The sequence below is a fragment of the Schistocerca nitens genome, chromosome 2 (assembly GCF_023898315.1).
Source record: "Schistocerca nitens isolate TAMUIC-IGC-003100 chromosome 2, iqSchNite1.1, whole genome shotgun sequence".
NCBI classification, from domain to species: Eukaryota; Metazoa; Arthropoda; class Insecta; order Orthoptera; family Acrididae; genus Schistocerca; species Schistocerca nitens.
Genome location: NC_064615.1, coordinates 353,328,890 through 353,353,859, shown reverse-complemented (window position 1 = coordinate 353,353,859; position 24,970 = coordinate 353,328,890). Strand labels below are relative to the sequence as shown.

At 37.7% G+C, this 24,970-nt stretch overlaps 1 protein-coding gene across 1 annotated transcript in view; it reads right to left on the bottom strand.

The window, feature by feature from the left end:
* Positions 1-24,970, bottom strand: part of LOC126236169 (nucleolar MIF4G domain-containing protein 1) — a 131,789-nt gene that overhangs the window by 14,665 nt on the left and 92,154 nt on the right. Inside the window, exon 8 of the mRNA XM_049945265.1 lies at positions 15,821-16,014. Within this exon, the coding sequence (XP_049801222.1) occupies positions 15,821-16,014 (194 nt within the window). The remainder of the gene's footprint in view (positions 1-15,820; positions 16,015-24,970) is intronic.

Below are 24,970 nucleotides of genomic sequence, written 5' to 3'. Positions count from 1 at the left end.
ATTTACCATAGCTGATAAGAATTAAATACTACCATTTTGTTTCCTTGTTTCTGAGTACAACATTCCACTTTTCATTAGTGCGCTACTGACTATGAAGCAACATGAGAGCTGGCTAATGGCCCCCAGGTTCCATCATCTTTCTATGAGTTGAACGAGAAGGACTTACTATCTAATAAGTAAAATAACAAAATAAAAAATGAAAATAATTGATCTAACAAATATTGGTTTACAAGGTGAAAGTCACAATTGTAATTAACAACATTATAAGAGCTATTTTATATGCACATGAGAAATCTTAATTTTATTTTCTCTCTTGGGCTGATTCTGAAAAGGTAACGTGTCATGCTCATAGTTACTTTTTGAGATACTGGTGAGCAACTTTTAAAGACTGAATTGTTCAGAAACAAGCAGTGGAAGAATAATTCTGAATATGGATTGGGTGCAATCTGCTGCAGCTATCATTAAATGTAAATGAGGTACATGAACCTAAGCCTAATTTAAATGCAAAAACTTAAGACACATTTCACATGTGTGATGAACATGAGTCAATAAATGCTCAGACATTTAATCTCAAGTGGAAAAATTATTTCAAATATTCTCATAATTATCAATGTTAAAAGTCATTTATTATTTCATGCCTGTTTCTGTCATTCCACGAGGCGTGTTTTTTTAAGTAAGTACCATTTTGACATAAAAATAAAACAAGCAGACTTTTACATGAATGGCTGTACTTTTAATCTACTCTTCAACATCATTCCCACCAATATTAAGGCACTTATCATATAGTACAATTGGATTTTGAATACCATCCTTGTAGAAATCTGCCACCTAAATAGGCAATCACAACGTGGTTGTTTTGTCATCTTCATCATTGTCATCATGCTGACCACCACATGCTCCTTCAAATGCTGGAACACATGGTAGTCACTGAGCAACAGATTGGGGCTGTACGGAGAGTGATCAAGTTGTTCCCAGCCAAATGATCCAATCAGCTCTTGAGTTCGAATGGCCGCATGAGGACGGATATTGTCATAAAGCAAAAGATCCACTTACTCAGCATGTCATGTCTTTTGTTTTGGATTGCAGAGCACTGTTTTTTAAAGTTCTCACAAAAAGTCGTAGAATTTATGGTGTCACCATGAGACAAAAAATACACGAGCAACACACCCTCCCTGTCCCAAAAACAGTGACATATTGACTTAAAAACTCTTTACCCTTCTTGCTGTACTGTTTTGTGAAAGTCAAAGTGGTTAAATTTTCAGTATTCAGTGTATTACAACTTTTGATAATTTACATGTTCTGTACCAACTGCACAAAGCATGCTTCTTGACACTTGAGGAAACTCTTAATGTTGAAATCCTGAAGCATCTGTTCTCTCTTTTTGATCAACTTTCTTCTACAAATCATTGGTAATAGGTGAAGGTCACCGACTTAGTTCCTCATCATGCACATTCATATGGCTATCTTTAAAAGCTCTCACCTATTTCCATGCCATGCCATCACTCATAATGTTTTCTCCATACACTTCACTGATCCCACAATGAATTTCAGCTGCTTTCACACCTTTAGCACTAAGAAAACGAATCACAGCACGTAATTTCACAGTCGGTGGGATTCTCAATCAGGGGAAGCATTTAAAATACTCACAAACAAGCGCAAACATGCCCTATGATGCTCAAATGGCATCTGTGGTTGTCAACATAGTGAGGTACACGGTGTGCAGAGCCAAATGCCGACCAAAGCACTGCGGCAGCAGAATTTCAAAATGATACTTACTTTAACAACATGCTTCATATTTTTATTTGGCACATATAGACACCATTTTATGAACTTCATTTTCAGTCATTCCAACTTAAGAAAAGTTGTAAGAAGTAACGAAGACAGTTTGAGATTTAGCAATTTCTTTACAGAAAAGAAACAATACAGGATACAGAAATGTTTGCTGTATTCTGTGAGTTCTACTGTCTTCACTCTGAATGTAACATGTAACTTCCACTAAACCTTCTGAGATTAAATATAACAACAAACACAGCATAAAGAAAACTAAAGATTGTGTTTCAACAGATAAATAGTGAACTTCTTTCCTGTTTATTTATTTTATTTTTTTCTCATTACCCTTTGCATCCGAGACATTTTCACAGATGTCTGCTACTGCAAACAAGTTCAGTCTTATGTAGATTTAACAGTATATTGCTACAACAGATGCAGATCTATGTGGTAAATAAAGAGACGAGATGGAATTCTCACTGCACCAAAAGATACCCATCCACAACCATTCAATTATTTACTGCCAGAAGTAAGAAAGTGATTGGCACTTTGTTTTCTAGTGCAGTATATTTCAATAAATTGTAATTCATTCTTGGCTTTGACCAGACAGTAATGCTGAATTGTACACTGAGTGAAAAATAGAAACTAGGTTACATGGTGTCACTGATTCACAATGAACAAAAGTTGATTCTTTTTTAAGGGTTTTTTTTAAGCACATTATTAGTATCTCATACTTTGTGAGATAACCAGGGCTTGACAACAAACAGTGGTATTTTTCTTTTTATCAGTATCTGCATTTATGTGAGATCAAAGTTTGCAGCTTTCAGTTTAATTTAAAATATTACTGGAAACAAAATGGAAGTAAAATCTCTGCATGTGAATTCTGTTCTGCCTTACATCAGATTGCATTTGTAAGTTAAGTGGAGGATCTCGGTAGGCATAATACGGAATAAGGAGATAGGGATGCGGGTAAGCCAGTATGAACAGCATAATGAAAGCAATTTTTTATCCAAGACAGATACAAAACCAACAACCACCACAGAAGTACAAATTTATAAGCCAGTTAGCTCTGCAGGTGATGAAGAGATTGGAAGAATGTATGATGAGACAAAGGAAATTATTCATACAGTTAAAGGATATGAATATTTAATTGTGATAAGTGACTGGAATTTGGTAGCAGGAAAAGTAAGAGGAGGAAAAGTAGCAGGATAACATGAACTGGGGAGAAGGAAAAAAAGAGGAAGCTGCCTGGAAGAATTTTTGCAGATAGAATAATTTAATAACTGGTAACACTTGGTTTAAGAACCCTGAAAGAAGTCTGTAAACATTACAGAGACCTGGGGACACTGGAAGGTTTCAGACTGATTAGACTATAATGGTAAGACAGAGATTTCAAGAGACATTTCCCATAGAGATAGGCAATCTGCTCTTGAAACATTGACTAGGAAAAAAGGAACAATAGTTCATCTGATCTGAAATGTCTCCCTGGTGATATTAGTAAGTGGAATGAAGATTCTGTGGCAGGCTGCTGCAACAGCGCTCTATGTCACATGCTCAAGGAAACATTTCCCAAGCTGCAAAAAATGTGGTATATACCATGTGTGAGAATGGACTGGGATATCTTATCAATGTGTGCAGCTTCTTTCAGTCACAAAAAGAATAGACAATGAAGGAATATCATTTTTTCAAAAACTGCATTAATGCAGAAAACACTTTCCCACACTATACGGCATGTAGAAGAAGCTAAAATGAACAGTTTGATATAGGACACTTGTGGTTTATCAAGTTGGAAACTACCTCAAATTTTGGCCTACGAAAACTACCTAAGCTGCAGCGAATGTGTGATGTTTGAGATTTTCAATTTTTTCTTGGTTTCCTTGGGCAAACTATTAGTCCTAGAGCATGTGTGAGATTTTCAGTGTTCTCTCACTGTCTTCAGGAAAACTATTAGTCCTAGAGGAAAAATGAATAGGACCTTTTTTGTAGGAAATTTAATACTGGACATCTCATGCAATGCATATGTGCTGTAGATTTGGTGTCATAAATGGGGTAACTTTGTTAAGCAGGGCAACTTTGCCATTTTTTTAATATGAATATATTTGCCATCCGACAAGTTCCCAGATCATTGAATAGATGCACAAATGCTTTCACTCCACAAGGCAACAATGAATGAATGAGAGATCTGGCAGGCATTTTACATTTATTCATTGTTTCCTGGTCTTTGTCAGTGCTTTGTCTTTCGGCTTGTGGAGCACACGTTTTCTGGTAGTCTACAAAAGTGTCTCACCCTGCCCACTCATTCTAACGTGAGTGAAAACTATTTCTTTTGTTCAGTGCACTATATAATTACATAACTTGGCAATGTTGCACCAAGAAGCTCGGTAAAAGTGTGACAACTTTGCCAACCTAGAATTTTGCCTTTCAAGCTTTTTTCCTTTTTTAATCAAGCGTTTTTGGGTCTCCATACAGGTTGTTAAAATGCCAAGTGTAAGGATCTACAGGTTGCACAAAACTGTACGGTATGTAACATGCGCTCGCCAGCCGACCTATCTGGAATACTGACAATATGCTTGGTCAGTACACGTGCGTCACGCCGCAGTGCCACACAGGAAGTAAGTGACTGGCAGCCATCCGCAGTGCACCGCATTAACTAGCATGGCCTCGGGCACGAATATGTCTATTTCCTTAGCTCACCATGGAGCCTTTCGATACGACTGTAATTAGCCGCTGTTAGCATGTCAGACACAATAACGATGGGTGTGAGTAGCGTGCGTGTTTTATAATCAGCCTTTTGTTAATAAAACTGTTCAAACTTACTTCCCGTGTTCGCGTGTTGCCGTACCTCAAGGACCCACCACTTAAAAATCCTGACAAATATTTCACCTAATCATAAATGGTTCAAATGGCTCTGAGCACTATGGGACTTAACATCTGTGGTCATCAGTCCCCTAGAACTTAGAACTACTTAAACCTAACTAACCTAAGGACATCACACACGTCCATGCCCGAGGCAGGATTCGAACCTGCGACCATAGCGGTCACGCGGTTCCAGACTGAAGCGCCTAGAACCGCACGGCCACACCAGCCGGCGCCTAGTCATAATCCGGGGCAACAACACAAACAACCCCCTTATACAAGACTCATTAGAACTAAACTGGGAGCACACACATATCAAAATTATGATGATACTAAACTAGAGCTAGCTCTGCAATGATTAATAAGTAAATGAGCTGTGGAAAAGCAGCAAAAGAGTTCAATATTCCTTGGAGAACAATTGAAAACAAATTGGAGTCTCCATTTAAAGAAACCAGGGTGTTAGACTGCACTGAACAGTGGAGAAGAAGAGGAGATCCTCAAACAAGTCTTCATGTGTGCGGATTGGGAAATGCCTCTCGATGCCCTCAAACTGAGACTCATCGTGAAAAATTTCTTGGATTCAACAGGGAAGCAGATTTTACAATTCCAAAATAACTTACCTGGTGATGACTGGTATGGTTCTTTTGCGAGACAGCATAAAGAAAGACTTTCTTCGTGTAAGTGCCAAAATATTTCCTTTGTTAGAGCTAGCATTGGGTCAGATCAGCTTAAAGCATACTTTAGTCAGTTGAAAGACTCATTAGAAGGAATTCCTCCATCCCACATACTAAACAATGACATTTTGTAGGGAATGCAAGTATCCAGAAAGTTATAAATTCTACCAAAGCAAGTGTTTCTTTAATGTTCAGTTTCAGCATTAGGAGAACTGCTTCCTCCTTTTGTGGTTTATCAATCAAAGCAGTTATGGATTTTAGGAGGACTGAAAGGAACAAAATATGGCAATATAGCTATTGGATGGTTTGATGCTCTGCATTTTGAAAATTGGTTTTCCATGTTGCTGAGCCATTGGCAAAAAACCTATGTTTAATACGAAATAATCTCAGTAGCCATGTGAATGTAAGAGTTATCAAGGCATGAAGAACTCAAGCCATTCGCTTTGTGCCATGGGCAAAAAACCTACCTCGCCCTAATGTTTAATATGAGATAATCTTAGTAGCCGTGTCAACGTGAGAGTTATCAAGGCACACAGAACTCAAGACATTCGCTTTGTGTTCTTATCCCCAGCATCCACTCCTCCTTGTCAACCTCTGGACGTTTCAGTATCTGCTCGCTTTAAAAGGAAATGGAGAGCCATACTGACAGATTATAAGATGAGAAACTCATCTAGTTCCAAGACTTGAACATCATATCAGGGTTCATGGAATGTGGTACTGTGCCACTAAATCCTGAAGAAGTTTATACTAGAATCCCAGATGCAGAGAGAGCTGACGGTAATGACACACGTACAAGAATTAGTGATTCACTCATGAATTATCTTCAAACCTGTTGCAGAAATAATAATCAGAGTCCTTTGAAGAGGAGAAGAAGAAGAATTGATGTGGCGCCAGGAGAAGCTGTTGATGAATGACACTTGGTGAACCACCAATCTCTTCCGAGTATCTCTGTAACGAAACAAATTGAGAAGACTGGAGGAAGAACATTCAGAGGAATAGCCATGACAGGAGTGATGAATCTGACTGCTTTTTCTTTACATGACACATATGACTTTGAACCTGAATAAGCTGCAGAATGTACAGAGGACCTAGGTATTCTGGAATTAGTTGATCCTGTGGATCTTACTTTTTGCTGTGAAGAGTATCGTAATTCAGCCATTCATGAACAAAGTGAAATTAATGCAATAATGGTGCAGGAAACTGAAGCTTGGAATGTTTGTTGTAGTAAAATTCTTGACTAAAAAAGTGTCAAGCATTTTGTTGGTAAACTTATTCAGTTCTGTGGAGATGGGGACTTCAAGGAGACATATCTCTATACAACAGACAGGGGGAAAACTTTTTACTTCCCAGATGTGCCAGAAGAAGCATCCCAGAATTTAAAAGATGTAGTGTAAATAATTAATAATCTTTACAATCAAAATCGAGGTAAATATTTCCTTTCTGATGAAAATCTTTAACTTTTCTTTTAACTTTGAAGATTTGAATTTTGTGTGTAGCTTGCTGTATCTATCTTTGCATTAAAGTGCTTAATACCAATGCATACGTTGTTTTCAATGCACTAAGCTTCTTTTTTGGTAATTTTTTTAGTGATTTCCACTGATTTTAACACAGTTGGCTAAGTTGCCCGATTTCCCAGGAAACTTTGCCAAATATGTTTTCAGTTTTTTAATATATAAATACATAAGTAAGTTGTCATCTGTCCACAGATTATGAGGACAGAGATCAAGCTCGTGTTTTAGGATGCTTTCAAAAACATATGTTGCATTATTAGGTAACAAACCATGCTGAAGGAAAAAAGTGGCAAAGTTATCCCAGTTTAGTGTAGTCTCTGTAGGCCAGTTTGAAATAAGTTTCCTGACTTGACAGACCACGAGTGACCCATATCAAACTGTTTGTCTCAACTTTCTCTACAATACTGTGGTAAACTGTAAACAGTTATCATTTACATCTTGAACAGAAAAGAAAATCTCCAAATTCAGAAGCACAAAAAATGTTCACATACTTTTGAATGAATTGTTGCTTCTAAAAGGGAGAGGAAAATTCAATAGTCATGGGGGACTGGAATTTGATAGTAGGAAAATGAAGAGAAGGAAAAGTAGCAGGTGACTATGGACTGGGGGTAAGGACTGAAAGAGGAAGCCAGCTGGTAGAATTCTGCACACAGCATAATTTAATCATCGCTAACACTTGGTTTAAGAATCATGAGAGAAGATTGTATATATGGAAGAGACCTGGAGACCCCAGAAGCTTTCAGATTGATTATATAATGGTAAGACAGAGATTTAGCAGCCAGGTTTTAAATTGTAAGACATTTCCAGGGACAGATGTGGACTCTGACCACAATTTAGTGGTTACGAACTGTACATTAAAACTGAAGAAACTGCAAAAAGGTAGGAATTTAAGGAGATGGGACCTGGATAAACTGAAAGAACTAGAGCGTGTAGAGTGTTTCAGAGGGAGCATTAGGGAATGATTGACAAGAACAGGGAAAGGAATGCAGCAGAAGGAGAATGGGTGGCTTTGAGAGATGAAATAGTGAAGGCAGCAGAGGATCAAGTAGGTAAAATGATGAGGGCTAGCAGAAATCCTTGGGTAACACAATAGATATTGATTTTAATTGAGGAAAGGAGAAAATATAAAAATGCAATACATGAAGCAGATGAAATGGAATACAAACGTCTAAAAAAATGAGATCGACAGGAAGTGCAAAATGGACAAGCGGGCTAGAGGACAACTGTAACAATGTAGAAGCATATATCACTAGGGGTAAGATAGATGCCACCTACTGAAAAATTAATGAGACCTTTGGAGAAAAGAGAACCACCTCACTCAAGACGGAAAACTAGTCCCAAGCAAAGAAGGGAAAGCCAATAGGTGGAAGGAGTATATAGAGGGTCTATACAAGGGCAATGTATTTGAGGGCAATATTATAGGAATGGAAGAGGACATCGATGAAGTTGAGATGGGAGATATAATACTGCATGAAGAATTTGACAGAGCACTGAAAGGCCTAAGTAGAAACAAGGCCCCGGAAGCAGACGAAATTCCGTTAGAACAACTGATAGCCTTGGGAGAGCCAGCCATGATCAAACTCTTCCATCTGGTGGGCAAGATGTATGAGACAGGCAAATACCCTCACACTTAGAGAAGAATACAGAAATTTCAATTCCAAAGAAACCAGGTGCTGACAGGTGAGAAAATTACCAAAATATCAGTTTAATAAGTCACAGTTGCAAAATAATAAAACAAATTCATTACAGAAGAATGGAAAAACTGGTACATGCCGACCTCGGGGAAGATCGGTTTGGATTCCGTAGAAATGTAGGACCACACGAGGCAATACCTGTGACTTATCTTAGAAGCTAGGTTACATGTATAGCATTTGTAGACTTAGAGAAAGCTTTTGACAATGTTGACTGGAATACTCTTTCAAATTCTGAAGGTGGCAGGGATAAAACACATGGAGCAAAAGGCAATTTACAATTTCTACAGAAACCAGGTGGTAGTTATAAGAGTTGAGGGGCACGAAAGGGAAGCAGTGGTTGAGAAGGGAGTGAGACAGGGTTGTAGCCTCTCCCCAATGTTACGCAATCTGTAAATTGAGCAAGCAGTAAAGAAAACAAAAGAAAAGTTTGGAGAAGGAATTAAAATCCATGGAGAAGAAATAAAAACCTTGACGTTTGCTAATGACACTGCAATTCTGTTAGAGATGGCAAAGGACTTGGAAGAACAGTTGAACGGAATGGACAGTGTCTTGAAAGGAGGATATAAGATGAACATCAACAAAAGCAAAACAAGGATAACAGAATGTAGTCAAAATAAATCAGGTGATGCTGAGGGAATTAGATTCGGAAATGAGACACTTAAAACAGTAGATGAGATCTGCTATTTGGGCAGCAAAATGACTGAGGACGGTTGAAGTAGAGAGGATATAAAATATAGACTGGTGATGGCAAGGAAAGCGTTTCTGAAGAAGACAAATCTGTTAACATTGAGTATAGATTTAAGTGTCAGGAAGTCTTTTCTGAAAGTATATGTATGGAGAGTAGCCATGTACGGATGTTAAACATGGATGATAAACAGTTTAGACAAGAAGAGAATAGAAGTTTTTGAAATGTGGTGCTGCAGAAGAATGCTGAAGATTAGATGGGTAGGACACGTAACTAATGAGGAGGTACTGAATAGAACTGCGGAGATGAGGAATTTGTGGCAGAACTTGACTAAAAGAAGGGATCGGTTGGTAGGACACATTCTGAGGCATCAAGGGGCCACCAATTTAGTAGTGGAGGGAAGCGTGGAGGGTAAAAATCTTAGAGGGTGACCAAGTGATGAATGCATTAAGCAGATTCAGAGGGATGTAGGTTGCAGTAATTACTTGGAGATGAAGAGGCTTGCACAGGACAGAGTAGCATGGAGAGCTGCATGAAACAAGTCTCTGGACTGAAGATCATAACAACAACACTTTTAAAAGACACTTACACAAAGCTTTGGCCACAGCCTTAATCAGCAAAAGAGAAATGAGAAACATACACCATTCAAACGCACAAGCAAGTAAACCTCACGCAAATATGACTGGCAACTCCGGCAGCTCATTCCATGTCTTATCCTTCGACATGGCATTATGTTGCCAACGATCATGTCAGTTGCATGAGCAGCCACCGTTCACAAAGATCAGATCACAAAGTGCCTCTGGAGTCACTCTGCTCCCCATGGCTTGTTGCATGAGCAGCCACCGTTCACAAAGATCAGATCACAAAGTGCCTCTGGAGTCACTCTGCTCCCCATGGCCCAAGTGTAGTGGATCACAAAGCAGCTCAGGAGTGACTTTATTCTCTGTGCTTCCTAATCACACATTTTGTGAAGAGTCATGGACGCTCAACCATTTAGCACCTAGTGGTAGTTTCACTGTCATTTGACACCTTTCCATAGGTGTTCATGACAATAGCAAGTGAACATTCGACCAGCTTCACTGTTTTCGAGATTCTCGTTCACAGGCTCTGCATAATAATAATTTGCTCTTTGTCAAAGTCATTTATCTCAAAGGATTTTCCCATTTGCAGCCCATATCTTCACTAGAGTGATCCCCTGTCTGTGTCTGCTCCATTTTAATACTTCTGTCACCACGTCACGAGCCCAAAAAGTGACCATGCAGCATCCAACGTCTTGGTGCGCAAAGGTCATAAGGTTTTGGCTTATCAGTGTATATTGTCATACTGATTGTAAATGATGACTGTAGATATTTAAATTAATTATAATTATGTTATAACTGTTGTACTGTATTTTGTCAGCAGTAAAAGTATGAAAACATAAAAAGAATCCGAGTTATTTTTAAAATTTTCCCATTTCAAGCCTGACTCATACTGTTTTGCCCATCTCCAATTTCCAGGGCCAGATGTGTACTCTGGCCATTTTCATTATCAACTACAGACTAAATCTGAAGAAATAGCGGAAAGGTAGGATATTAAGGTGAAAGGATCTGGATAAGTTGAAGAAACCACAGGAAGTTGAGAGTTTTAGAGGGAGCATTAGGTATCACTGGACAGAAGCAGGACAAAAGAACAAAACAGAAAATGAATGAACAGACTTGAGAGATGAAGTAGTGAATGCATCAGAGGATGACATAGGTAAAAAGATAAGGTCTAGTAGGAATTCTTACATAATTCAGGGGATGTATTTACTGACAAAAGGAGAAAATATAAAAATGCAGCAAATGAAGCAGGCAAATGGGAATACAAAGGTCTAAAAACGAGACTGACAGAAAGTGGAAAATAGCTAAGCAGGAACAGCTAAAGGACATGCAGGGTTGTAGAAGCATGAATAACTATGGGAAAGACAGATGCCACCTGTAGGGCGATTAAAGAGAACTTTTGAGAAAAGAGAAGCAACGTATGAAGATCAAGAGTTCAGGTGGCAAGTCAATGCTAAGCAAAAAAGGGAAGGCTGGGAGATGGAAGGAAAATATAGAGGGTCCATATAAGGGGAACAAACAGAGAGATGAAGTTGGTAAAGATGAGAGTTGGAGTGCGGTGGCAGGGGGGGGGGGGGGGGGGTGATACAGTACAGCAAGAAGAATTTGACACAGCACAGAAAGTCTTAAGTGAAATCAAGGCCTGTGAAGAATATGACGTTCTCTCAGAATTATTAATATCCTTGGGAGAGAGAACCATGACAAAATTATTACACGTGGTGTGAAAGATATATGAGAAAGGTAAAGTAACTCCACACTTCTGGAAGAATGTAAAAAATGCAATTCCAAAAATGCAGTGTGCATACTACTGAACCACCAATTTAACAAATCATGGTTGTGAAATACTGACATGAATTATTTATATAAGAATGGAAAAACTAGTAGCGGTTGACCTAGGGGGTCCTACAACTTATTTTACAAGACAGGTTGAAAAAAGGCGAATGTATGTTTATAATATTTGTAGATTTAGAGAAACCTTTTGGCAATGTGGGCTGAACTACACTCTTTGAAATTTTAAAGGTGGCAGGAATAAAATACAGGGATTGAAAGGTTATTTACAACTTGTACAGAAAGCACCCTTTAATCATAAGAGTTGAAGGATGTGACAGGGAAGCCATAATTGAGAACGGTGCGAGGACACATTGTAGCCTACCCATGATGTTATTCTAGCTATATACTAAGCAAACTGTGAAAGAAACCAAGGAGAAATTTCAAAGGGGAATTAAAGTTCAGAGAGAAGATATAAAAACTTTGCAGATTACTGATGACTTTGTCATTCAATCGGAGATGACTATGGGCTTGGAAGAGTAGTTGAACAGAGTGGATACTGTCTTGAAAAAGAGATTATTAAATGAATATCAATTAAAGTGAAACAAGGATTGCCATGCACCTAGAAATAACACTAACAGAAGAAATCTATAGAAAGTAAATCAGTTTTGAGAGATTTTTTAGAACCTGAAATCTTCAACATACCCAAAAACAATGTTAAAATACTCCTCGGCGACTTCAATGCACATGCTGGGAAGGAAAAGGAGAAAATGTACGTGAATATTCAGCACACTTAAGTACATCTACATCTACATGATTACTCTGCAATTCACATTTAAGTGCTTGGCAGAGGGTTCATCGAACCACTATCATACTATCTCTCTACCATTCCACTCCCGAACAGCGCACGGGGAAAACGAACACCTAAACCTTTCTGTCCGAGCTCTGATTTCTCTTATTTTATTTTGATGATCATTCCTACCTATGTAGGTTGGGCTCAACAAAATATTTTCGCATTCGGAAGAGAAAGTTGGTGACTGAAATTTCGTAAATAGATCTCACCGCGACGAAAAACGTCTTTGCTTTAATGACTTCCATCCCAACTCGCATATCATATCTGCCACACTCTCTCCCCTATTACGTGATAATACAAAACGAGCTGCCCTTTTTTGCACCCTTTCGATATCCTCTGTCAATCCCACCTGGTAAGGATCCCACACCGCGCAGCAATATTCTAACAGAGGATGAACGAGTGTAGTGTAAGCTGTCTCTTTAATGGACTTGTTGCATCTTCTAAGTGTCCTGCCAATGAAACGCAACCTTTGGCTCGCCTTCCCCACAATATTATCTATGTGGTCTTTCCAAATGAAGCTGTTCGTAATTTTAACACCCAGGTACTTAGTTGAATTGACAGCCTTGAGAATTGTACTATTTATCGAGTAATCGAATCCCAACGGATTTCTTTTGGAACTCATGTGGATCACCTCACACTTTTCATTATTTAGCGTCAACTGCCACCTGCCACACCATACAGCAATCTTTTCTAAATCACTTTGCAACTGATACTGGTCTTCGGATGACCTTACTAAATGGTAAATTACAGCATCATCTGCAAACAACCTAAGAGAACTGCTCAGATTGTCACCCAGGTCATTTATATATATCAGGAACGGCAGAGGTCCCAGGACGCTTCCCTGGGGAACACCCGATATCACTTCAGTTTTACTCGATGATTTGCCGTGTATAACTACGAACTGCGACCTTCCTGATAGGAAATCACGAATCCAGTCGCACAACTGAGACAATACCCCATAGGCCCGCAGCTTGATTAGAAGTCGCTTGTGAGGAACGGTGTCAAAAGCTTTCCAGAAATCTAGAAATACGTAATCAACTTGAGATTCCCTGTCGATAGCGGCCATTACTTCGTGCGAATAAAGAGCTAGCTGCATTGCACAAGAACGATGTGTTCTAAAACCAGAAATGGTGAAAGACTGATCATGTGTAAAATATTCCAGTTAAAATTGATGTCCACACAATTTCACAATTTATCAAGAAAAGCCAAAACTTGGATATCTCCAAATCCAAACCTAGGAGAATTTCAGATGGATCACATAGCTATAACTAAACAGAATAACATGGAAATTATGAACGTTAAAGTAATCAGAAATGGGGCATTTGATTCAGATGATTGTCTCTTTAAGATTATAGTATGATTTCTCCCATGTAAAACAACAGCAACAAAAAATACTATGAAGAAAGTAAACAGATACATCTCCACTACAGCTAACATTACAATCAAGAATACAGAAAAAAATTTGAGAAGAAACTGAGACAATAAAACAAAGTGATTGGTATGAACTCTGGGTACAAATTACTAAAGCATTAGAGGAAACTTTAGGACTGGCCAAGAATTAAAAGAAGACATGGTGGAACCAAGAGTGTGAAGAAGCACTAGAACAAAGAGGTCAAAAAGGAAGTCATTCAAAAAAAGAAAAGAATTCAGACAACAAAGGGAAAAAAAGGAAAGAAAGAACGGAAAAATCAATAGAACTTTAAAAAAACTGAGCTTATGGAAATACAAGACAATTTTACCAAGAATAATACTAGACTTATTGCCAGACTTTTAAATACATGGTTAAAGGGTATAATGCACAAGTATTTGTTCCAAAGATGAAAATGGCAAAATCGGGTTAAATAACAAAGAAAATTGTGAAATACTAACAAAATATTTTGACAGGCCCTTAAACTGTCCACTTCCAACAGTTAAATTTAAATTTCCAGCAATACCACAAAAGCTGTCGGAACATTTCCCACCAACAGAGCAAGAAATTCGTAAAGCCATTATATTACTCAAAAACAACACAGCAAGTGGTGAAGACTCCATTACAGCAGAATTATTGAAATGGTCAGAAACAGCGACTATAAAAAATCTACAACTGCTTTTTCAGAACATCTAGAAAACTGAAAATATTCCAAAAGAGTGTAAAATAGCATTAATCCACCTGGTGCATAAAAAGGGAGAAACTGAAATGTCTACAATTACAGATGAGTGTCACTTCTGCCAGTGGCATACAAAATAATATCAAAAATTCCTGTGGACAGAGTTGTAGAAACTTCAGACATACAATTGCGAGAATATCAAGGGAGGTTTTTATGAGGGAAGATTCTGCACACAACAGATTTTTAATTTAAAATTAATAATTCGCCACAGAATGTTAACCAGCATCACAGTCGCACTATGTTCACATATGCTGCAGCAATGCACTCAAAAAGAAATATTTAAAATGCCACATACACAAGCTTTTGAAATGAGATGCTACAGAAGAATGCTGAAGATTAAATGGGTACAATGACTAACAGATGAAGAAGTACTGAATGAAATTGGGGAGGAAAAGAAGTTACGAAACAACTTGATTAAAAGAAGGGTTCAGTTGAGTGTAGACATCCTGAGGTATCAACGAATTGTCAATTTAGTGCTGAAAAATAGGCAGTAGGAATCCAAGGATAAACAAAGTAAAGGTAAAACAGCTAACAATAAATTTACTGGGTAATGACTGCCTAGTCTGCAGTAAAGAAAACTAACAAACATGTTGTCAGAAGACTTTTTTTTCTTTGTTTCTTCTTCTTTCAGAATAAATGTACATGAACTATCATAAACAATTTTCAAAATTAAATACATTCTAGAGCTGAAACAATGGAACAAGCACTTGTAAACATGCAGCAAATGTGGCAAACAAAACTATGCAAGGTATGTTTGTCAAATTAATATAGCGGTTGTTCTTAATTCTGCAGTAGGACTTATTCAGTCTTATAAAACTAATTACATAACAGAAACAGAGCAGAGAAAGATATAACACAGGTTTTACTGACAAGAATGTCTGCAGCTAAATCATTAGCTAAGACAACAAAATAGTGAAAACAGACAATAGCTTTTTTATAACTCTGCAAGTTATAATCTCTTCCTGCCCCTCTAAATTTCATTATTAGCACATTCCATCAACCCAACCCAAGCCCACCCCGCCCCCCACCCCTTACATACCCACTACACTACAGACTATCTCAAAATTCACTAAGTCTTTCAGAATTCCGTTGATTTCTTTGACTTTTCCAATAAATTTGATTTCCCTGCGAATTCCTGATTTTCCAAACAAGTCAGCAACCTGGGTTGTAATTTTACACCCTCTATTAGCAGAACAAATTTATATTATTTACTACATCAATGTTTGAAAAATTCAGGCTGAAGATCCTGTACCAGTGCCAAGCTACATACTTCTTTGTGGATACTCACTTCAGCTGTCATCACAATGCAGAAAATATCTCTTCTTACATCGGTATTCATCCTTTGCTTTCTGGCTAGCTCTAGCAATTGGCTGCTGTAGGCTGTATCCTTTTTACTGATAGTAGAGGTTTTACCACCTTCTTGTGAAGGCAGTGCTCCTGTCCATGCTGAGCCAACTACCCACCAGCGACCTTGTTGGTCAGCTGCAATAAAGAATTAGCATTTTAAGGAAAGCCAATAAAACCACAATAGTCTCCCAAAACATAGCAATGATATGTACATTTTCCACTGTGTTGATCTTGTATCCAATTCGTAATGAGAATTTCATATGTATATCAGATATAGTCCTAAGTAGGTAGCAAGTATTACTATAAATGTGAAAGTAATTTACAGCACATAATTTATAGATAACTGACTTTTACATACATTGTAATCCACACTCAGACTATATTAAAATAGGAATTATTGTTACCATTGTGGGTTGACTTTTGATTTCACATAATTTTCATGTTTTGTCTTCAGCTCTCAGATTTTGAGAAAACATTTTCAAGTTACACAAGTCATCTTATTGAAACAGGCAGGACAAATTAACACACTAGTATGTTCTGTATTAAATGCTGGCATTATTTTCATTAAAAATTTTGCTAGATAATAACAAAAAATAAGGTCTGTAAACTGCATGTATCAGTCAGGGTTAATGCATCATCTAAAACACATGTCAATATTGCCAAATTATCACTTTAATAATTCATCGTTTCAAAATACTAACACGAATTCTCTACAGAAGAATGCAAAAACTGCAAGAAGATGACCTTAGGGAGGATTAGTTTGGGTACTAGAGACATGTAGGAACACATGAGGCAATACTGACTTTTCTTGGTAGATAGGTTATAAAAAGGCGAACCTACATGTATGGCATTTGTAAATTTAGAGAAAGTTTTGGACAATATTGACTGCAACACTCTCTCTGAAATTCTGAAGGTAGCAGGGATAAAATACAGGGAGCAAACGGCTATGTACAACTTGTACAGAAACCAGTCGGTAGTTATGAGTCGAGGGGCTTGTAAGGTTTTTTATATTAGATTAGATTTACTTTCATTCCAATTGATCCGTAGTGAGGAGGTCCTCCAGGATGTGGAACATGTCAGAAAAACAACAATACATGACAAATATTTACAACTAAAACAAATAGGCTAATGTACCATTCCACAGGTCCCAAGTGGAATGGTCGTCATTTTTTAATGAACACTAAGAGTCTTTTTACAAATATTAATGCACTGAATTTAAAATAAAAAAGTTTTTTATTTATTTATAAGGTAATACAACTACTGTAATACTTATTTACAATGAACACATTACTGCACTGAAATGGTGCAGAAGTTAGATTATACTAACACACACACACACACACACACACACACACAAATTTTCAATGAACACATTACTGCACTGAAATTGTGCAGAAGTTATGTTGTACTTATATACAAATCAGTTGGTTTTACTAAGAAATTCATCAATGGAGTAGAAGGAGTTGGCCACCAATAAATCCTTTAGGCTTCTCTTAAACTGAGTATCATTGGTTGTTAAACTTTTTATGGCTGCTGGCAAGTTATTGAAAATGTGTGTTCCTGAATAATGCACACCTTTTTGTACAAGACTAAGTGACTTTAAATCCTTGTGAAGATTATTCTTATTTCTAGTATTGATTCCATGAATTGAGCTGTTGGTTTGAAAAAGTGATATATTTTTAATGACAAATTTCATTAAGGAATAAATATATTGGGAAGCAGTAGTTCGTATCCCTAGTTCCCTAAACAGGCTTCTGCAGGATGTTCTTGAGTTCACACCACATATAACTCTCACTGCACGTTTTTGTGCCCGGAAAACTTTAGCTTGGCATGATGAATTACCCCAAAAAATAACCCCATATGACATTATGGAATGAAAGTAAGCATAGTATGCCAGCTTTTTAATTTTTATATCCCCTATGTCTGACAAAATTCGCATTGCAAACAGAGATTTGTTAAGACGCTTCAGCAGTTCTGTGGTGTGCTCCTCCCAGTTGAATTTATTATCAAGCTGTAATCCCAAGAATTTAACACTGTCCACTTCTTCTATCTTCTTGTCATCGTATGTTAGACATATACTCTTGGGACACCCCTTACAACTTCTGAACTGCATGTAGTGTGTTTTTTCAAAGTTTAGTGACAAAGAATTGGCTAGGAACCAGTGATTAATGTCCACAAATATTTTAGTGGCTGATCTTTCTAAGACTACACTTGATTTGCTATTTATTGCAATGTTTGTATCATCGGCAAACAAAACAAACTTGGCATCTGGTAATGTTACTGATGAAAGGTCATTGATATACACAAGAAAAAGTAAGGGCCCCAAAATGGAACCTTGTGGGACCCCACATGTAATTAGTTCCCAGTTGGATGATGCCTGATAGCTTGATACATGTCTCTTTCCTAATAACACCCTTTGTTTCCTGCCAGAGATATAAGATTTGAACCATTTTGCAGCATTTCCTGTTATACTATAATATTCTACTTTACTTAAAAGGATATTGTGATTTACACAGTCAAATGCCTTTGACAGATCACAAAATATACCAGTTGCCTGCAATTTTTTGTCTAATGAATTAAGCACATTTTCACTGTAAGTGTAGATAGTCTTCTCAATATCAGAACCTTTTAGAAATCCAAACTGTGACTTTGACAGTATGTTATTTGAGATAAGATGGTTATAAAGACGACTGTACATTACTTTTTTGAAAATTTTTGAGAATGCTGGCAACAGTGAAATTGGACGGAAATTTGATGCTACTTCTTTATCTCCCTTCTTAAACAGTGGCTTAACTTCAGCATATTTCAGCCATTCAGGAAATCTTCCACTAATAAATGACTGGTTACACAGATAGCTTAATATGTTACTTAGCTCAGAATCACATTCTTTAATTAACTTTGTTGATATTTCATCATACCCGCTAGATGTTTTTGATTTTAAAGATTTTATGATGGACATTATTTCTGTTGGGGTAGTGAGGGTCAAATTCATATTATGGAAGTTACTTGAAATGTCTGGTCTAAGGTAATCCATAGCAGCATCTACCGAACCTGACAACCCCATCTTTTCAGTAACAGTTATAAAATGTTTGTTAAAAAGTTCTGCAACACTATACACATCTGTCACCAATGTATCATTTACTCTTAATGCAATTTGTTCATCTTCATGTCTGGTTCTACCGGTCTCCTCGTTCACTATATCCCATATTGTCTTTATTTTGTTATCTGATATGACTATCTTTTCCTTGTAATATATTTGCTTTGACATCCGTATTAGTCTTTAATATTTTGCAGTATTTCTTATAATGTGCTATAGCATCAACATTGGAAATGTTTCGGATTGACAGATACAGTTTTCTTTTTGTTTTACAAGATACACCTATTCCTCGAGTAATCCATGGCTTCTTTGTAGACTTTGCTCTAACCTTGGTAAGTTTTGGGGGAAAGCAGTGTTCGAATAAGGTAAGCACTTTATTAGCAAAAATGTTATATTTTTCATTCATGCCATGAGCACTGTAAACATTAGTCCAGTGAATGTCTCTGAGGAGTGTCCTAAAATAATCAATTTTTGGCTTACTGATTACCCTCTTGAGCTCAGATTTAACAGATTTTATATCCTGTTCAGTATTAACATTTAACAGAAGGAACTGCATGTCATGGCCTGAGAGGCCATTGACTATTGGTTTTGTAATATAATTTTGTTCATTGGACTTTTCTATAAAGATATTATCAATGGCTGTTTGTGAGTAAGTGGCTATCCTAGTGGGGAACTTTACAGTGGGAATTAACTTGAATGATAGTGTTACTAACTCAAATAAGTTCTTATTGGGAGAGTCTTTAAGGAAATCTACATTGAAATCACCAGCAACCACTATTTCTTTGTTTTTGGTTGTTAAATGGGCCAGTACAGCTTCAAGGTGGTTGACAAACAGATTAAAGTTACCTGCAGGTGCTCAATATACACTTAATATTATGAAGGATTGTTTGTGAAATTCTAATTCTGTTGCACATGCTTCCATATGCTGTTCTAGGCAAAATTTATGAAATCAGTTGTTGAGAAGGGTTGTAGCATATCCCATATCCCTAATCTTATTCAATCTATACATTGAGCAAGCAGTAAAGGAAACAAAAGAAAAATTTGAAGTAGGAATTAAAGTTCAGGGAGAAGAAATAAAAACTTTGAGTTTTGCTGATGACATTGTAATTCTGACAAAGATAGCAAAGAACTTGGAAAAACTGTTGAATGGAATGGACTGAGTCTTGAAAGGAGGATACAAGATGAATATCAACAAGAGCAAAACAAGGATTATAGAATGCAGTTGCATTAAATTAGGTGATGCTGAGGGAATTAGATTAGGAAATGAAACGCTTAAAGTAGTAGATGAGTTTTGCTGTTTGAGCGGTGAAATAACTGATGATGGCCAAAGTAGAGAGGATATAGAACAAAATGGCAATGGCAAGAAAAGCATTTCTGAAGAAAAGAAATTTGCTAATACTGAATATAAACTTAAGTGTTAAGAAGTCTTTCTGAAGGTATTTGTCTGGAGTGTAGCCATGTACGGAAGTGAAACATGGACAAACTGTTCAGACAAGAAGATAACAGAAGCTTCTAAAGCATGGTGGTGCAGAAGAATGCTGAAGATCAGATGGGTAGATCACATAATTAATAAGGAGACACTGAATAGAGCAGGGGAGAAAAGAAAGTTTGTGGCACAACTTGAGTAGAAGAAAGTATCAGTTGATAGGAGACATTCTGAGACATCAAGGTATCACCAATTTAGTATCAGAGGGAAGTGTAGGGGGTAAAAATCATAGTGGAAGAACCATAGATGAATATAGTAAGCAAATTCAGAAGGATGCAGGTTGCAGTAGCTATTCAGAGATGAAGAGGCTTGCACAGGATTGAGTAGCATGGACAGCTGCATCAAATCAGTCTTTGGACTGATATCACAACAACAACAAATTAAGGATGTCCAGCCTACAGCCTGTGGGTCGCATATGGCCCAAAGCAAGTACAAATGTGGCCCAAGAAGTGAACCTCTGTCACACAATCAGTAAAAAAATTCCAGAAAATTGCATTTATGTAAAGTTATGGTAATATTGAATATTTTCAATTTGAAACTCTTGCCACATTAAACTATTCTCTCATTGACACATTTATTATTGTTAGTGTTAAGTATATTATGTGCAGCCCAAAAAATTTGTCTTCTTCCAATGTGGCCCAGCTAAGCTAAAAGGTTGGACACTTCTAATTTAAATAAAAATACGAGGGCTGTTCAATAAAGAATGATCATAATTTTTTATGGTCATAATTTTCCACATTAAAATTTAATCTTATGATATTCTGTTAGCTTAATGTGCAACAAACACGCCATAGTAGTTTCATTGTTGGGACTCCTGGTTCCCACCTGTGAAATGCAGGCAAGGTCTGACATGTTCAGTATCACCTACCGCTGCAATGGAGGTAACACGCGACAAACAACATGCGACTTTGAAATTCTGCTTTCATCTCAACAAATCTTCAGCTGAGGCCTATACAATGCTACAGGAGACCTGTGGAGAGTCTGTTCTTCCCTACAGCACAGCTCGAATGTGGTTTGAAATGTTTAAAGAGGGGAGACAATCAATTTCAAAGGAAGGTGGACCCGGTGCTCCAGTTGCTGCTCTTATGGAAGGAAACATCAACACTGCTGCTGTCATTGTGAGAGAGGATTGACAAATTACCTTAAGATCACTTTCTGAAATACTGAACATTTCATTGGATGCCACCCACATGTTGTTGAGAGAAAAATTATACATGACACATGTTTGTGCGCGATAGGTTCCAAGACTGTTGATTGCCGAACAAAAGGACATTCGCGTGCAGGTCTGCATGCAGTTAAAAGTTGATGTTAGAGGAAGACCCAGAGTTTCTTTCAAATGTAATCACTGCTAATGAAACTTGGCTACATCATCTTGATCCTGAGAACAAACAGCAAAGCTCAGTGTGGAAATCTCCTTCATCACCAACCCCCCAAAAAGCAAAAGTGATTGCTTCTGCTGAGAAAGTTATGGACATCTCATTCTTTGATATTCGTGGAATGGTTTATCAGCATTTTGTACCTGCACACACACACACACACACACACACACACACACACACACACACACACACACACACATACCCGTGCGCGCCCGCGCGCGCGCCCGCGCACACACACACACAAAATCAGCAACTGGACAATACTGCAAGGAAGTCCTGAAAACATTGAAAGTCCATATCAGGCACAAAAGACCTCATTTCCATGAAATAGGCTGGATGCTGCACCACGATAATGTGCGGCTGCATATTACCAATGCTGTTGCTGAATGCCTTGCAAAAATCAACGTGAAGTGCCTCCCTCACCCTCCCTGTAGTCCGGATTTAGCCCCATGTGATTTTTTTCTATTCCCTAACATAAAGCACAGCCTTCATGTAGGGCATTATCAATAATCAGAAGCAGTGGTGAAGGCTGCGGAGGTGATTTTGAAGGACCTCTCAAAAAATGGTTTCCAACATGTATTTGAAGACTGGCAGGAATGCTGGGACAAATGCATCACATTCATGGGAGACTACTTTAAGAAGGACCATCAAAATTATGAGGATGAGTAAAGGTATGTTGTCAAAAAAAATTATGATCATTCTATATTGAACAGCCCTCATATATCATTTAGCATGTTGATTTAAAATGTGTTCACCCTATTAATTCAAGATGAAATGTATTACAGAAAGAGAGACCTGAGAATAACGATTTAGATGGTCATTGTTATGGGATTAATAACATCAGGCACATTATGTGTAACACTGCTTTTGGGCTGCATGCCAAAGTTTTGTGAGGAAGCGAGTCCACTATTTATTTAGATATGCCATATCCAGCAGAAGACACTCAATTATTAGATCCAGCAGAGCTCCTAAATTGGAGGGCTGTTGACATTTCTCATGCTGTTTTAAACAATTCCAGACATTTTTTTATGGGATTAAGACTGGGTGATTTAGCATGCCAATAGACATGTGATAGGTGTCTTCATGTTTGTCAAATCAGGAGCATACACTTGCAGCCTTGTGAAGATGGGAGAGCCCACATCATACTCATCACAAACATGTAGAAGAAAAGGCAATACTTGATCACTAAGATTGTAGAAATAAACATCTTGGTTCATGTTCACCGTAACCTGAATGAGTGGGCCTAAGACACGATATGAAAAATATTCCCTAAACAGCACAGAATCGTTTCTGGCCTGAACCACACCCCTCCACACACTGCGGTTTAAATGCCAGTTTGAGTACTTGGACACCTTGCATCATTTGAAAAGAGGCAACACTGTGACTCGATCGACCGTACTACGTGCTCCCAGTCAGCTAATCTCCAGTTTCTGTGTTGTTGGGTCCACTGAATAATTGCAGCTCTCTGTGCCACTACGAGCAACGACCTTTTATGAGGTACCCAACTCAGACTGTTCACTCACTGACAGCATTTCATACTTGAAATGGAACACCAATCAAATCAGTAGATACACCAATGGCCTTTCACCAACGCAGGCAAAGCTTGGTTCATTTGCTCAATACTTCTCTGGGATACAAAAACAATTTTTCTCTTTGATTTCCTTGCAAAGACCACCTGGACCAACTGACCAAAGAAATATATAAACACATACTGTTAGAATATCATCAGATTTGGCACCTTTCGACATCTGGTTATTCATACTTCTAAAAAAATTTGTGGCTGGAAAATATTCTGAGAGCAATGAAAAGGCTGTGGTTTCTAGGTGGGTATTTTCCACACCTTATATAATTTTATTATGAGGATGGACTCTCTTCATTGGCAAGAAAACGGACTACACAAAAAACTGAGTGCATTGTTAACATTTAAAACACCTGTCTTTCACTGCCAGCCCAAGAAATTTTCTCCTTGCACTTGTACCTGCTGCCATGTAACTATATAATTGGAAAATAAATTCTTAAAGTGCAGAATATTTGACCAGTTGTGTTTAGTTATTATTCTATGTTGATAATCACAGCTGTCATTCTTATTTCTCACTTCAGTATGAAGCGAGTCTGATATGGCCTTGAGGAGCTTCTTTCAATACTTGACACTATTAGGGTTTTTTTTAACAAAGATTTAGTACCTTATAAAGTTTACATCATCTTTTCTCCTTAGCCATCATTGACACAGCAGTTAACTGCCATCCAGTCACTCTCATGGCTCACATCATTAAATAGTGAGGCTTTACAGAGAAAAGGGAAGAGAGAAGCCTTAATTAAATCTTCAGTAAAATTAAGGAAACCAATCACAGTAGGAATCAGTATCTAATCCAGACTTTCACACTATACAGCTGCTAGTAACCGTAATATATGACAGGACAATATTCTAGTGGGCAGATTTGAATGGGATGGTCAGTACTCACACAGCACAAAACTAGATGAGTCAGTAGGTCTGCAACCTTCTTGACTGGACTGCAAATTGCTGACTGAGAACTTCAGAGCTCTGCTGAAATGTGATTAGCACGGGAACTTGTTGAGTTGATTCCAAGATATGAAACTTAGGAGCTCTCACACTTGTCCTGAGTCAGCTGCACATACACTTACGTCAATGTTTGGCACTGATCATATGCCTCTCTAAACTCATCAGGCTTTCGTAGACTTGTCTGCCATAGGTAATGCTGCAGGGGCCCTGATGCCACATGTTTAATTCTGACCAGTCACTATTCAGCCCTTGTGAAAGAACACTGAAAGCAGGCAAAGGTTTCTGGTCATGGTGCACACATACCTACTTATCTGCTTGCATATTGCTATACAGTTTGGCTAAGGAAACAAAGACCTTACAATACAACTCCTCCTGTCAGTTTTTATTAAGATACAATAAATTGCAATACTATAGAATCTGAAGCAAGATTAGTGGAGCAAGAGGTGGAGTTTAATAAGATAAACAGATTAGTGGGGTCATTATGAGGATGGTAAAAGGACAAAGCCCAGATATAATTAAAATCTGGACGCACATTTTACTGGATTGAAACAAAACTGGGAGAAAATTAAAATGTAATTTTTTATTATAAATAATGTATACATTCACCT